Source organism: Boeremia exigua (genome assembly GCF_020726555.1).
Source record: "Boeremia exigua strain MPI-SDFR-AT-0100 chromosome Unknown C7974scaffold_2, whole genome shotgun sequence".
NCBI classification, from domain to species: Eukaryota; Fungi; Ascomycota; class Dothideomycetes; order Pleosporales; family Didymellaceae; genus Boeremia; species Boeremia exigua.
In genome coordinates, this window is record NW_025763519.1 from 2,570,281 (window position 1) to 2,583,432 (window position 13,152).

The following is a 13,152-nucleotide window of genomic DNA, read 5'->3' on the forward strand; positions in this document are numbered from 1 at the left end:
GTTTGCGGGGGCTTTGGGGTCTAGATGATGGGGCCCGCTAAATTGCGTGAGGGCTGGGGAAGGGGTTTAGATCGATTTAGGAGGGTTGAGCATAGGAGGGTGGGGGGTTGTGCGTTGGGGGGTTAGCATGTAGGAGAAATTGACGGTTGAGGTCATTTGAGGTGTGCAGTGTGCAGTGTGTGTGGTTGTGATGGTGGATGTGAATGTGGTGCGTAGTGTGATGCGTGAGTGGTGGGGGCCTGCGTCAACGATTCCGTATCATCGGCCGCCTTATGGCCTATCCAGCGGCAGAACGTGTACTCACATAGATGCTGTTCCTCCATCTGTGAGAAAGCAAGGCAAAGGGAGGCGTCCAGTCCAGACAGCACAAGCGAACAACGTGATGTGATGCACGATAAACTAAATACAGCAAACAGCATATCCACACTATACACGCCCCCAGAAACTATACATGAAATCATCCAATGCAACCGTACGCCCAGTCCACCCAGACGCAAACTCCGTCTAACGCCAGAATTGCAGAGCTATCTCTAGGTCGCCGCCGCCATCGCCTGCCACGCCCCCGTATGCAGCACCACGATATCATCCCCGCGGGCCTCCCACGCGACAACCGTGCCCACGGCGCTCAGCGCGCGCCGCAGCACGACGAGCATCCTGTCCCGCAGCAGCCGCGCCGGCCAGCCCGCCACGCACCCCACAGCCACGGTCCCCGACCCGGGGCCCCTGTTCTACAGCACCACCTTGCGGGCCTCCCGTGGATGGCTCTCGCTCGGACAGTACGGACACTTGAACCTCCCCCCCTTACTCAGCTTATCCAAACTCTCGGCGGCGATGACGTGGCCGCAGGGCATCATCATCGGGGGGTTCGCGTCGGTGGACTGTTCTTTGCTCACGGGGCACACGAAGATGGCGTGGAAGTGGTAGCTGGGGGGCAGCGGGATGGCGACGGGGAGTTCGTGCTGCGTGGTCCACTCCGCGCGGCGCGTTTTCATGATCGAGGCCATTTTGAGCAGGTACGGGAGCGCGATGGCGCCCGCGGTTGCGGCGATGAATAAGGGTGAGTCTGCGGACAGGCCGAGCAGGGAGCAGAATTCGCGGTTGAAGGAGTGCGCGGCTTCGGTCCAGGCGTGCGGGTTCGCGAACAGGGGCGCGTAGGGCGAGGCGGCGAGGTTGGACGCGTACGCCATGGCGCCCATGAGGTGCTGGATGTCGCGGGCGTAGCGGCGCGCGAAGGGGGCGAAGGCGGTGCGTGCGTATTCCCAGGCGCGCAGGGGGCCCGCGTCGCCGTCCGCTGTGAAGAGACACACGAAGTGCAGCCGGCACAGCTCGAACTCGAGGTTGCTGCCACGGGCCTCGAGGAGGGCGCTGCGGTCGCGGGCCCAGGCGATGGCGGGCGCGAGGTCGTGCTCGGCGCGGAGGGCGTGCAGGATGTGGTACATGTCGGCGAACTGGCGCTGCAGGTTCGCGGAGTTGAAGGTGCCCTCGGCGAGGTCCTGCTCCCACGAGTCGGTGCGCGAGGACGGGTGCGGGGTGTTGAGGGTGGGTTCGGGGTGCGGGGGGCGGCGGTGGGCTTCGTCGACGAAGGTGGAGGCGACGTGGAATTGGCCCTCGCGCAGCAGGTGCATGGCGATGGCGCGGTTGATCAGCGAGGGGTGCGACGAGAGGGCGTCGTTGTCGGCGCTGGGCAGCGGCTTGTCTTTGAACTTCTGGGGGGCTGTGAGCAATGCCCTAGAACAGCTGTTGCATGTCGCACCTTGTCCAGCGCGCGGCCGTACTTGTTCAGGCCCGAGTAGATGGGCTTGAGGTCTTTCTGCGCTGCGTCCAGCGTCTTCTTGAACGGGTCCTGCAGCTTTGCCAACGTCACCGGCGCTGTTGCGGCATCTGGCGGCTGTGAGCACTGCACGCGGGTCGCGATAGATGGACGTACCGGCTGCGATCTTCTCGCGCGCTGCTATCAGCAGGCTCAGCGCTTTATCCACGTCGTCGATACTCGCTGCGAGGTTTGCGCTGCCCTCGAGCAGCTCCATCTGCTCGCGCAGGTCGTCCATGGTGTCGCGGGCGGCAGCTATCTCCCGATGGTCGCGGTGGGCGGATGCAAAACTGACGGCGGCGTTGTCGAGCGAGTGTGGTCGAGTGAGTCTGGCCAGCAGATCACATGCCACTGGTCCATGGCTTCCTGTCGTTCGTCGTGTCGTTGAGAGCTGGGGTCGGCGTCGCGGCTCCTTCCCCACACGTCATGCCGAGCTCCAGCGCGCGGGTCTGCAGACCTTCACGCCAACACTCCAGACCACCAATACGAGCGCCCCGATTGCCGTACCCCTGATGCCTCGCGTCGCCTGCGCTCCACGGAAATATGTATAGCTTGCACCCTGTCGCGCCCGCCACCTTCATCGTCTCCCTCTGGCAGCCCAGCGAGCGGCGCCGGACTCTCGTGCGGCCTGCGCTGGCGCCATGAACCGCCGAATCTCGTGGCATTGTGCAGCATACACTCCGAGCATCGCATAGGCTGGCCGCCACCACCACCGCGCAAATGGCCTTGAACGGCCACATCACCCTGTCGCGGACAAACACCGCAATCAATGCAGAGAAGGAGCTGCGCAGACAGATGCCCCCCCTGCAAACCGCCCTGGACCACGACTACACCACCACCTCGCGCCCGCAGACCGCCCGCGAACCCGCCGACCTCATGTCCAACGACGGGAGTCTGAAATCCCCGGCCTCGCCGACCCGCCGCCAGCGCTTTGCCATGACCGACATGATTGCATCGCGCTATCTCGAGGAAGACCCGCAGACCACCGTGCTTGCGCGCCGCCAGCAAATCGAGGGCTACGAGGCATATGTTGTCGAGCAATGGGCCTGCTCGCGGACGCATCCGACCTTCTTCATCACCACCTACACGGGCAATCCGCAGGACGTCGTGCTCGTGACCATCATCAGCGTGCCTGCAGACGAGACGCAGTGGTCCAAGCCGATGCAGCTGTACTTCAAGTCGCTTGATGAATATCACGCCAAGAGGAGAGAGACGCCATACGGCACGCTGATGATCACGAATCTAAGCAGCTTCCCGTCGTCGTTGACTGTCCTCCCAATCCCCGGCGGCGACATGCGAAAATACCGAGAACTCTTTCTTGTCAACGAAAATCTGAAGAGACTGGGCTGCTCCGGCCGACTGGGCATCAAGCTGGCACCGCCCAGCGGTGCGACTGAAGCCAAGTTCCACCAGCTCTACCGCACCAGCGAGAAGATTCCCCTGAACGGCGCTGTCATCGAGCTCGTCAAGCTTTGCCAGGTCGCCTTGGTACTGTTCGGCAAGCTCGAGCCCGAGTATGCAGACGGTCTGCTTTGCGATGTCACAGAGAGAGCCGTCACCGATTGGTGGGTCGAATTTGGCGCAGAATACTACGCAGTCGAGCCACATGACGGCATTCTAGGACCCACGACCGTCGCTGCGTTGCTGGGTATGTTAATAGGGGCGCGAAACCGACTGAGCGCACTCAATGCCCCAGTCGCCAAGGACGTGTTTGACATCGAGAGCACCAAGAAAGGCATCGGGCATTTCCAGAAGACTCATCACATCCCGAGATCACGGCGTTTAGACAGACAGACGCTGGATAAGCTACGTCGGTCGACTGCAAAGGCCGCGAGTAAAGACGGGTGGGGCGTTCCAAGGGCGTTCAAGTCGACCGTGGCCGAGCTCGGCGGGAAAGGCGGCGAAATGATGATGGGCATAGTCGGTGCGGGCGACAAGGAAGGCATTGCGGAGGTCGAGACAGTGGACATTGAGCGGTTTGTGGAGCTCGTGCGAGGAGATCACGCCAAATGGTTGTGGCACGGCCGACCTCGAAAGACTGCATCTGGGGACATGTTCGACCGACTGCCTGACCAAAATGGCCAAACGTCACCGACCACAATGCAGGATCGCAGTCGCAATCCGCTGAAGAGACAGCCCACGCTCGAAGACCAGAAGCTGTCGCGACGCGAGACCACGCGAGACGAGCACAAGAAAGAGATGTTCAGTCCGGATGGCACGGAAGCAAAAGACAGAGATCCGTTCTCGAAGCGCGCAGCCATCAAGGCGAGGCTCGGTCCTGAGCGTAAATTCCACCGCATCAAAGACGCTGTTGGTCTTCGCAGTCATGCTACCAAACTGTCGCGGGAGGAATCGACACGAATACCTCAGGCGTCACCAGGCGTCAGCAGTCAGCAGAGTGACGTGGATGGCTTTGGCGAAGACGGGGATGAACGGACAGATGCCGAGACCTCTTTCACCAAGGTCCTTACCGAGACACCACGAGACTCTACCAGTGATCTGATTCCAAAGGCGCCGTCCACACTCGATGGCGAACAGGACTCGTCCGGCTCGAGGATTGTAATCGCCGAATCAGAAGCTTCCACCCAGCCGCCGACAGCTGAGCCATCAGTTGCTGGCTCCATATATCACGGCATCGATCTGAACGAAGTACTACCTCTCGAAGTCGCCCATGCCTACCCACCCCTCCTCCGCCGCACGCAGTCCTCCGACCAGCTCACCCTCTACAACACCCACCACAACGACAACTGGTGGCCGCGCCACCTCTCCTTCAGCGTCGCCGAAGACAGCATCCTCACCTGGCGCAGCATCGTCGCCACCCCCGACGACGAACCCCTCGACACCTCCACCACCGCCGCCGCCCTCGGCACCCAGCAAATAACCCTCGCCCTGCACTCCTCGCAGCTCAAGCGCCTGCACCACCGCCTCGCCGCCCTCTCCGCCACAGACGCCGCCTGGGCCTCCTCCCGCCTCGCCGACATCGCCCGCCTCGACGCCGCCGCCGACGCCGACATGCAGACCCTCGACGCCATCTACTACCCGCGCCTCGACACGTACCACTCGCTGCGCGCCGACACGCACGCCGCGCTCACGTCCTCGCGCGCGGACCTCACCGCCGCGCTGAGAGAACTCGACAACGTCAATGATAAACTCGAGTACGAGATCGGCGCGCTAAGGGGCAAAGTCGAGGACGTCGAGGACTTTGTCGACGAGTTTGAGAGGCAGGTTGAGTTTGTGTGTGAGAGGGTTGAGGAGCTGGAGAGGACGCTGGGGGGCAGGGAGGGGTGGTGGCATTGGGTGTTTCGCAAGGCGACGGGGATTGGGAGTCGGCCTGCTTAGTGGATATGGATTCTTGGGGGTCTGCGTTGGGGTGGCGCGTTTGAGTGTTTCTTTTTATACCCTCGGTGTTGTGTATGGGCGTTCTTGGTGCATGGCGCTGACATGGACATGTAGTTGAATAGCAGATTCTCACGCACGCTTATCATGGCTTCTGTGCACCGGGCCTGGATCGCCAGCTCCAGTGGCTGCGTAGACACGGGTCCTCTGCCCTCGCCGCATCGCCGTCATGCAAAATCGTCTTCCGCGCTTTCCCCCGTTCTACAGCCGTGCTGGCGCTTCAGCTCTTGCTCCTCGCCCGCGCTGACGCTGTTCAGGAACGCCTTCGGTACATCGGTCACGCGGGAAACGTTGCCGTCGCACACGCCCATCAGCGCACTCAGCATCACCATCCATGGGGTCTTCGCATCTTGAACAGAAAGACTTCATTTCTGCTAGATCCAGCGTTTCTAGATATCTAACCCTCCGTCCCCTAATAATTAAACACCATCAACCCCGGATTCAGCACCAGCGGGAACAGGATATGCATCGCCACCGTCACCGCCATGGGCACACAACTCGTAATGCCCCTGATCCTTAGCCCCTCATCCGCAAACACACCCAAATACACCATAACCGCAGCCAGCGCGCCCATCAGCGCAAACGTGCCCCGAAAACAGCGCCAGATCCGCGGCGCCTCGGTCCAGAAACTGTCTTTTTGCTTTTCTTTCGCGGTGCTGCCCCACGTCATCTCGATGCCCAGCATGTGCGCGCTGATGGCGTACAGCAGGTGCAGGGGCAGCCCGCCGAAGAAGACCATGAAGAACGGCATCCACTTGAAGTTCTCGAGTAGTGAGGCGAGGAGTGCGCGTTCGCGCAGCCGGTACCGCATCACGGCCAGGCAGATGTTGGAGAGTACGTTGAACACGGCGAGAAGCGCGATGAAGACCTTCCACGACTCGACGTAGAACTGGTCCAGGCGGCCGTTCTTCCACCCGATGAGGAAGTAGTTCAGCGTCCCGAGGGGCACCGCAGAGGCCAGCGCGTAGTACGACGACACGTACCCCACGATCGTCAGCTTGCTGGAGAGCTGCAGCTGCGAGGCCAGGAAGGCGCGGAACAGCGGCGTGATGGGCCCGCGCCGCAGCCACGCGTGGAACGGGTGGAACACGAGCTCGCTGCACCCGTACGCGTACTTCTCCCAGCGGTCCAGCTCCGCGAAGATGGTGAGTGAGATGCCTTCCTTGAACGCCCCGCCGTGGTAGCTCGCGAGTCGTACGATGTACCCGCGTATCTGCAGCCGCAGCGCCATGTCGAAGTCCTCGCTGACGTTGTGCTCGGACCAGAAGCGCGTGTACCCGTCGGCGTCGGGCGGGGGCGCGACGTCCTGGACCGCGCGCCAGCGCAGGAACGCGTTGTGGCCGACGAAAGGCGCGGTTTCGCCGCTGCCGATAGCGAAGCGGATGGACGAGTAGACGAGGTTGGTTAGGTAGGTGATGCCGTTCTCGAACCAGTCCCAGGAGACCTGCAGCACGCTGGTGTTGTGCTGGATGATGGCGACTTCGGGCGCGAGGAAGAGCTCGGCCGCGCCGTGCAGGAGGCAGTCGGCCGGGACCTGGGTGTCGGAGTCGACGAGCAGCACGACGGCGCCCGTGCGGATGTTGCCGCCGGCTTTGGCGCGCGGGTCGCTGCGGAGGACGTGGGTGAGGGCGGTGTCGTAGAGCTGCGCCGCCTGCTCTTCTGTGGTGTCGGTGCCCTTCTCGCACAGCGCGCCCAGGGCGTCCTGCAGCGCGAATTCGACGCGCGTGGCCACGTTGAGCGCGTAGTTCATGTTGGACGCCTTCTTGAACTTGCCGGCGCGCTGGAAGCCGTTGAAGTTGTGCCCCGGGCGCGCGACCCAGCCGATGTGGTTGTTGGCGTAGAAGGCCTCGAAGAGCGCGTTGTCGGCCTCGGAGCGCAGCGCCATGCCGTCGTCGTTGATGAAGATGCGGGCCGTGCCGCCGATGGACTCGTAGTGCGAGATGGCGGCCTGCAACGAGGTGACGGTGGGCTTGATGACGCCTTCCAGTGACTCCGTGTAGATGGGCATCTGGATGGTGATTGGGGGCGGGCGGAATCCCAACGCGCGCGCGTGCTCGACGTCCGGCTTGACGGCCGAGTAGAAGCGGCTGTTCATTGTCATCGAGGTCATGGGGCCGCACAGCTGGAAACAGTTGTTGAAGACGACGATGACGAAGAAGAGACCCAGGCAGAAGAACACCGGCTGCGAGAGGACGAGCCCAAGGCGCGGGTAGAAGTTGTCGTCCACGATCTGCTCCATCAGTGCGCGGTTGCCGAAGCCAAAGACCAGACAGAACATGAGGAACGCGCCCAGCGCGACGAAGATAGCGCTCGTGAACACCGCCGGGCGGGAGAGCGAGTCGTTCTCGCTCATGTCAACTACATCCTTCTCGCCGCCCGTCCCCTCATCATACGGCTTGCCACCCTTCTTCTCCCAGCTCACCGCGGAGTCCGAAGAAGCAAACGACAGCGAGTCGTCGTCCACCTCCTTCCCCGCGCCCTCCACCAGCGCGCAAATCCGCTCACTCACCTCCAGCGCCCTCGCCAGCACCTTCTCCACCTCCTGCTCCCACACGACCAACACGCGCTCCTTGCACACCAGCGCCGCACACTGCGATCTCTTGATGCCCGCCGCGCCCGCCACCGCCTCCAGCGACGCATAGACCTGGATCTGCGCGCCATCGCGGAACGCCAGCGGCTCGCCGTCGCAGACAGTGTCGAGCACGGGGTCCAGGTCGGCCGTGGACAGTGCGATGGCGACGGCGGCGTTGATGTTCGCGACGGCGGCGACGAGACGCGGGTCTGTGGTTTTCGGCTCGACGGCGTAGGAGCGCGCGCGTTTGCGGATTAGGACCCCAGATTTCACAAGGGTCGGAGGGATATTGGTCTCGGTCCATTGTAGGGCGCATATTTTGGCGTGGAGGGTGCGTGCGAGCTAGAGGTGTTAGTCGGCGGTCATGACTGTGGGACGAAAGGACTTACCGCGCGGCATCTGGTGCTGTTTTTGGCGTCCGACGGGTTTTCATGGTCGGGATCGCTGGTGCTGGTCTCGTTGCTTTCGTTAATGCTGCTCTCACCGCTTCCGCTGCTGGTGGAGGTAGTTCCGTCTCGAGACTGTGCTTCATTGCTCTCCAGAGACCGTACTTCACTGCTTTCTTGGGATCGCACGTCGCTACCCCCTTGAGACCATACTCCGCTGTCCTCTTGAGATCGCACCTCACCGCTCTCCTGAGGCAGTATCTCACTGTTCTCCTGAGGCAGTACCCCACCGCTCTCTCTTTCATGCACCGAGTCCTCTACATTGTTAAAATCTTCATCCGGACCAACAGACCCGCCAGAGCTCGATACTGGCGGGCTCGGTGGTGGTCGGGTCGGTTCTGGCGGGACATCCCCAGCATGCTGTAGAGACGCCGCACTTCCAGAGTCTGAGGGTGCTCGGGGGCTCGGTGCAGAAGGGCGGTTCTCATCATGCTGTGAAGATCTCTCGCTTTCGGAATCTGAATGATATCGAAACATCGTGTTGCAGATATATTGGGTGGGGAGTGATGGTGGTCAAGGAAATCATTGCATAGGTGAGAAAGCACGAATAAAGGCGTTGATTTTCGATACCGAATATTAAGCTGTCAAACCACATCAGGCGTGGAAAAGTCTGCTGAGAAAGTCAAGAACTCGGGCGCAGGGAGACTTTTCGTCCAGGGTAGCGTTTCTCAACCGTTCGTTCGTCGAAGCGTCCAGGATCAACGTGTGCCCACTTTCGCCCTTCCAGGATATTTGGACTCCAGACTTCTTTAGCACACCGGGATTGACTTCGTCGCCCATATTGTAGGGCACAAATTGTCTGCAAATGAAGGCTGCGACCATCCTCGCGACATGGCGTATTTGACATCAGCATCTCAAAAACACAGGCTGACCCTGGATTCACGAGTTCTTCCCTTATCAGTTACACTTATGTTGAAGAGCTCACTTAGACTACTAACTAGAGATGGTCATCTCTATCTTCGCGCACACATGTGTCGTCGTTATCACATAACGTCGTTTCCTTCCTGTGCCGATATTGTGGCGTAAGAAGCATGGCTACGACTGCCGACAGCATCGAAACGCAGGCGCGCTCGGCTTGCTCTTCTAACTTCGTCGCAACACCACGCCGTAACAACACGTTACTGCCAACGGATGCTCTACTCTGTTAAGCGATAAGCAAAAGCCATTATTTCTCGCACTGCACCTTGTACATTCATTCCCATACTACGCCGTTACCAGCATACGCCCATTTTTATGAACCGTCGTCGAAATGGTTGCCATGGATCCCGATGCTGGAGTTCCCTCAACAGAAGCTACTGGCAGCGCAACAGAAGCACAGGGTGAGGCTAACGCTCAGAATCAACTGGACCCTCTCACCGAGACGACTCACCTTGCAACGGCAGCGGAAGCGACTAGCCAGTCCATGATACGAAGGCGTGGCAGACGGCCCCGCGGATATGAGAGCTATCTTCTGATTGGAGAGTATGTAATTCACCGCTGCAACAGACTTAATGCCGATGCTGAAACGATACAGATGTGAGAAGCCATGGCTGAAAGATCCACGCTGGAACCGAGCAAAGCGAATCAACGATGCCATCATGATATCCGGCTTGGTGCTTGAAGTGCTCACGAGCCTTGTCATTCTATAGGATGGATACTGGGTTGCTAAACCTCCGGGAAAGGTTGCTAGGCTCCTCGAGGGTATCTGAGGCTTCACTGACCCAAGCAGTACTGCCTGATCATGGACGACCACTTCGATACCATCGACTCTGAAAATTGGAGCTACGAGATACAGGTACTGCACATATCTTCCGCCTACGGAACATTTCTGACAAGTCACAGACTGGTGGTTTTGGGACTGGCGAGTTCACTTGGGCGACGGACGACCCGCAGAACGCATTCGTCGACTCTGAAGGTCTACATATCGTACCCACATTGACGACTGAAGCCACCAATATCACCGACATACAAATCTTCCATGGCTACGCTGTAAATCTCACAGTGGCCGGTGGCGATGGCACTTGCACATCTGCAGACGTCGACAAGTGTTCCGTCAGATCCAACATGACACTTGGCCGCATCATTCCGCCAGTGCGATCCGCGCGTCTCATTACCAAAGGAAAGAAGAGCATCAAATACGGTCGAGTTGAGGTTGTCGCGAAGATGCCAAAGGGAGATTGGCTGTGGCCAGCTATCTGTACGTCGCGACTTCATACAGCTGTAACACTGCTTATGCAACTTAGGGATGATGCCTGAAGACTCGGTCTATGGCACATGGCCCGCGTCTGGTGAGATCGACATCGCAGACCTGCGCGGAAATGATCGAAAGTATCCTCGCGGCCGCGACCTGGTGACTACCACCCTGCATTGGGGCCCTGGCCCCGATCACGACGGCTACATGTTAACGTACGATACGTTCTTCTTCAAACGTGGAGATTTCACGGACAGGTTCTTTACATACGGATTGGAATGGAACAAAGACTACTTGTTCACGTACGTCAAGAACAGAGGAGAACGCATATTCTCCATCAAGTTCAAGGGGAAACAACCATTCTAGGAGAAGGGCAAATTCCAGGGAACCGCAACCCACAACGGCACACTGTACACCAATCCTTGGTCTGAAGCTAGCAACTCTATCGCGCCTTTCGATCAGAAGTTCTTTCTCAATCTCAAAGTTGCAGTCGGTGCTCAAAACGGATATTTCTAGTGAGCGCTCTACGACCCCGCAAAGCATGCGCTCGACAGCTGACAGTTTGCAGTAACGGAAAGTTCAACAAACCCTGGATAGATGGTACCATGCTTGCTGCAACTGAGTTTTGGAGGGCCAAAGACCAGTGGTTGCCTACTTGGGGTGAAGGGAACGATCGTGGCATGACGGTCAAATCTGTCAAGATGTGGCAGCAGTGCGATGAGAAGTGGATGTGAGGACTAATTGCGCCGCATCTTATCTCCACCACAGCATATGGTTGAGCAGACACACTGGTACATGTTTCAAATTGCTGTTCTAATGAAGCACTTTTCGACCCGCTAACGATCCCTGATATCTTTGTCTCCGCAGTCTCAAATCCTCACAGCCGCTGCCCACCCGATCCTCGCAGCTCGTGCAGCAATCAATGCAGCACAGCCTAGAAGCATAGCGCCTCCAGTACATAGTTGCAGAAGCAGGAACGGCTCCATACCCGATTCGAGCAGTTGAGCTCCGGACTTGATAAGCTCCCCGCCCACAGGGGTAATTACCAAACTGGCAGCTCCAGCGGCTCCAAATACAATGCCGATATGCAACCCAATCCTCCTCTTATCGTCGCAGAGGCTCAGGACTCCAGCTTGAACCAGCGTTGCAGTTCCACCAGAGAAAAACCCGTAGGATCCAGCCCAAACAAACATGCCTGCTCCGCTTTTGACCAGTGGCCAACATAGTAACACAGTACTTGTTGATAGCAACACTAAGATGTAGGTGTTGATTGTACCGAGTACACTGTCAGCCAACAGAGCTGGGACGATACGGCCGGGGATGCCTGACGTGTTGAGTATCATCAGCACCGCGAAGCAGTCGAAAGAGTCCATGTCCAGGGCATCAACGGCAAAAGTCCGGACATCAAAATAAGGTATCCAGAGGCCGACAAAGGTGAAAAAAATGGCGATAGTATAAAGAACCAGAGTCCGGTTCTTGAGCAGCTGCCATACAGCCCAGCTCCTGGTCAAGACTTCATCTTCATGAGCAACATCCTCACCCAGCTTTTCCTCATCAACTCCAGCCCAGCGAAGTAACACCTGGACAACCACCGCATTAACACCCACTACCCCACCCGCAACCCACAACACCCTCGCCACCCCCAGCCTCTCCATCGCTCCCCGCGCAAGACTCGCAAACACCATCCCCCCCGTCCCAGCCCCGCACCCCGCCAAACTCAGCACCGTCGTCTTCCACTTCACACCCCCTACCAGCATCGCCAGCCGCGCCACCGCAGGCGCAAACGTCACCCCGTGCCCTACGCCCACCAGCACGCCCTGAAACACCAGCGTCACCCCGTACGAATGCGTGCACCCCGCGACCACGAGGCCGACGACCTGGCACGCCGCACCAACGAGAAGCAGATGGTTAAGGCATATGTAGTGCAGAATGTAAGGCGTTGCCGGGGCGAGCGCGTACGCGAGGAACACAGGCGTGCTGGCGATCCACGACACCGCTGTACTGGAGGCGTGCAGGCGGGCTGGGTAGCTCGGGGTCAGGGTGCTGGTGGCTTGGATCAGGCCGAAGGAGGTCGCGATCACGAGGTGCGTTGCGAGGAGGTGTGGCCAGATGCGGGGGCGGGGGAGGGGCGCGCAGGTGTCGAGGGCTTCTGGGTCTTGGGGGGGTTGGGGTGGGGTGAGGACGGAGTCGGTTCTGGGCGGGTCTGCGGGCGTGGGGATGTGGGTGTGGGTGGGCAGCGAGTGGGATGCGCAGGACGGGTTGAGATGTCTGGGGATGAGGGCGCGGAACTTCATTGTGGTTCTTGAGAATAGTGAGTTTGCATCTTGTCGGTTCTCGGTTTTTCTGCTCTTCTTATACACCTCAGAGTGTAGGGAGTTGGTTGATACATCGCACAGAAGACATCATCATCTACCTATCGCCTTGAACCGTCGTTCCCAGCGACCAGAATACAGCGACATCAAGTGTTCTTGAAAGGCTGTTATGAGGCAGTGTACCAGCAAGTGTCGTCGTAGCCTTGCGCTTCAGTGATGCGGTCTAAGAGTAGATAGTGTGTCATAGTCCCGGCAACCAGATCGCAGTCCGCGATCGAGCGATCTGGAGTCGCACAAAGTACACAGTTCCAATGTCTTAGAGTGGAGTACTGGGGAAATTGGAAAGGAGATCTTGTGATCAATGACAAGACGATAGATAAACGGCGTGAGTAACGACTTAGGAACGGTCCGTACGTGGTGCCTCTAGGTCGACCAGTATATGCGCT

General features: G+C 59.2%; 5 protein-coding genes across 5 annotated transcripts; 2 read left to right on the top strand and 3 right to left on the bottom strand.

Moving 5' to 3' along the window:
- Nucleotides 1-367: 367 nt before the first annotated feature.
- Nucleotides 368-2,191, bottom strand: C7974DRAFT_421134 (CTLH/CRA C-terminal to lish motif domain-containing protein). Its single transcript, XM_046144283.1, has 3 exons — nucleotides 1,928-2,191; nucleotides 1,754-1,881; nucleotides 368-1,706 (listed from the first exon to the last, which is right to left on the bottom strand). The coding sequence occupies exons 1-3, from the start codon at nucleotides 2,046-2,048 to the stop codon at nucleotides 729-731; spliced, it is 1,227 nt and encodes a 408-aa protein (XP_046001923.1). The 5' UTR covers nucleotides 2,049-2,191; the 3' UTR covers nucleotides 368-728.
- A 255-nt stretch (nucleotides 2,192-2,446) lies between these two features.
- On the top strand, nucleotides 2,447-5,384 carry C7974DRAFT_112948 (uncharacterized protein). The gene has a single exon (XM_046135027.1). The coding sequence runs from the start codon at nucleotides 2,531-2,533 to the stop codon at nucleotides 5,147-5,149; it is 2,619 nt and encodes an 872-aa protein (XP_046001924.1). The 5' UTR covers nucleotides 2,447-2,530; the 3' UTR covers nucleotides 5,150-5,384.
- Nucleotides 5,385-8,701, bottom strand: C7974DRAFT_447763 (glycosyl transferase family group 2-domain-containing protein; the record flags this gene model as incomplete). Its single annotated transcript, XM_046145650.1, has 2 exons — nucleotides 5,385-8,120; nucleotides 8,168-8,701. 2 exons carry the CDS (start codon nucleotides 8,699-8,701, stop codon nucleotides 5,619-5,621), a joined length of 3,036 nt encoding a protein of 1,011 aa, XP_046001925.1. The 3' UTR covers nucleotides 5,385-5,618.
- Nucleotides 8,702-9,626: 925 nt separating this feature from the next.
- C7974DRAFT_431250 (concanavalin A-like lectin/glucanase domain-containing protein) lies at nucleotides 9,627-11,128 on the top strand (the record flags this gene model as incomplete). Its single annotated transcript, XM_046144763.1, has 7 exons — nucleotides 9,627-9,685; nucleotides 9,738-9,840; nucleotides 9,933-9,998; nucleotides 10,046-10,400; nucleotides 10,447-10,700; nucleotides 10,761-10,909; nucleotides 10,963-11,128. The coding sequence occupies 7 exons, from the start codon at nucleotides 9,627-9,629 to the stop codon at nucleotides 11,126-11,128; spliced, it is 1,152 nt and encodes a 383-aa protein (XP_046001926.1).
- A 97-nt stretch (nucleotides 11,129-11,225) lies between these two features.
- On the bottom strand, nucleotides 11,226-12,688 carry C7974DRAFT_447768 (major facilitator superfamily domain-containing protein; the record flags this gene model as incomplete). The annotated part of the gene is made up of 1 exon (XM_046145651.1): nucleotides 11,226-12,688. One exon carries the CDS (start codon nucleotides 12,686-12,688, stop codon nucleotides 11,264-11,266), a length of 1,425 nt encoding a protein of 474 aa, XP_046001927.1. The 3' UTR covers nucleotides 11,226-11,263.
- Nucleotides 12,689-13,152: the final 464 nt, after the last annotated feature.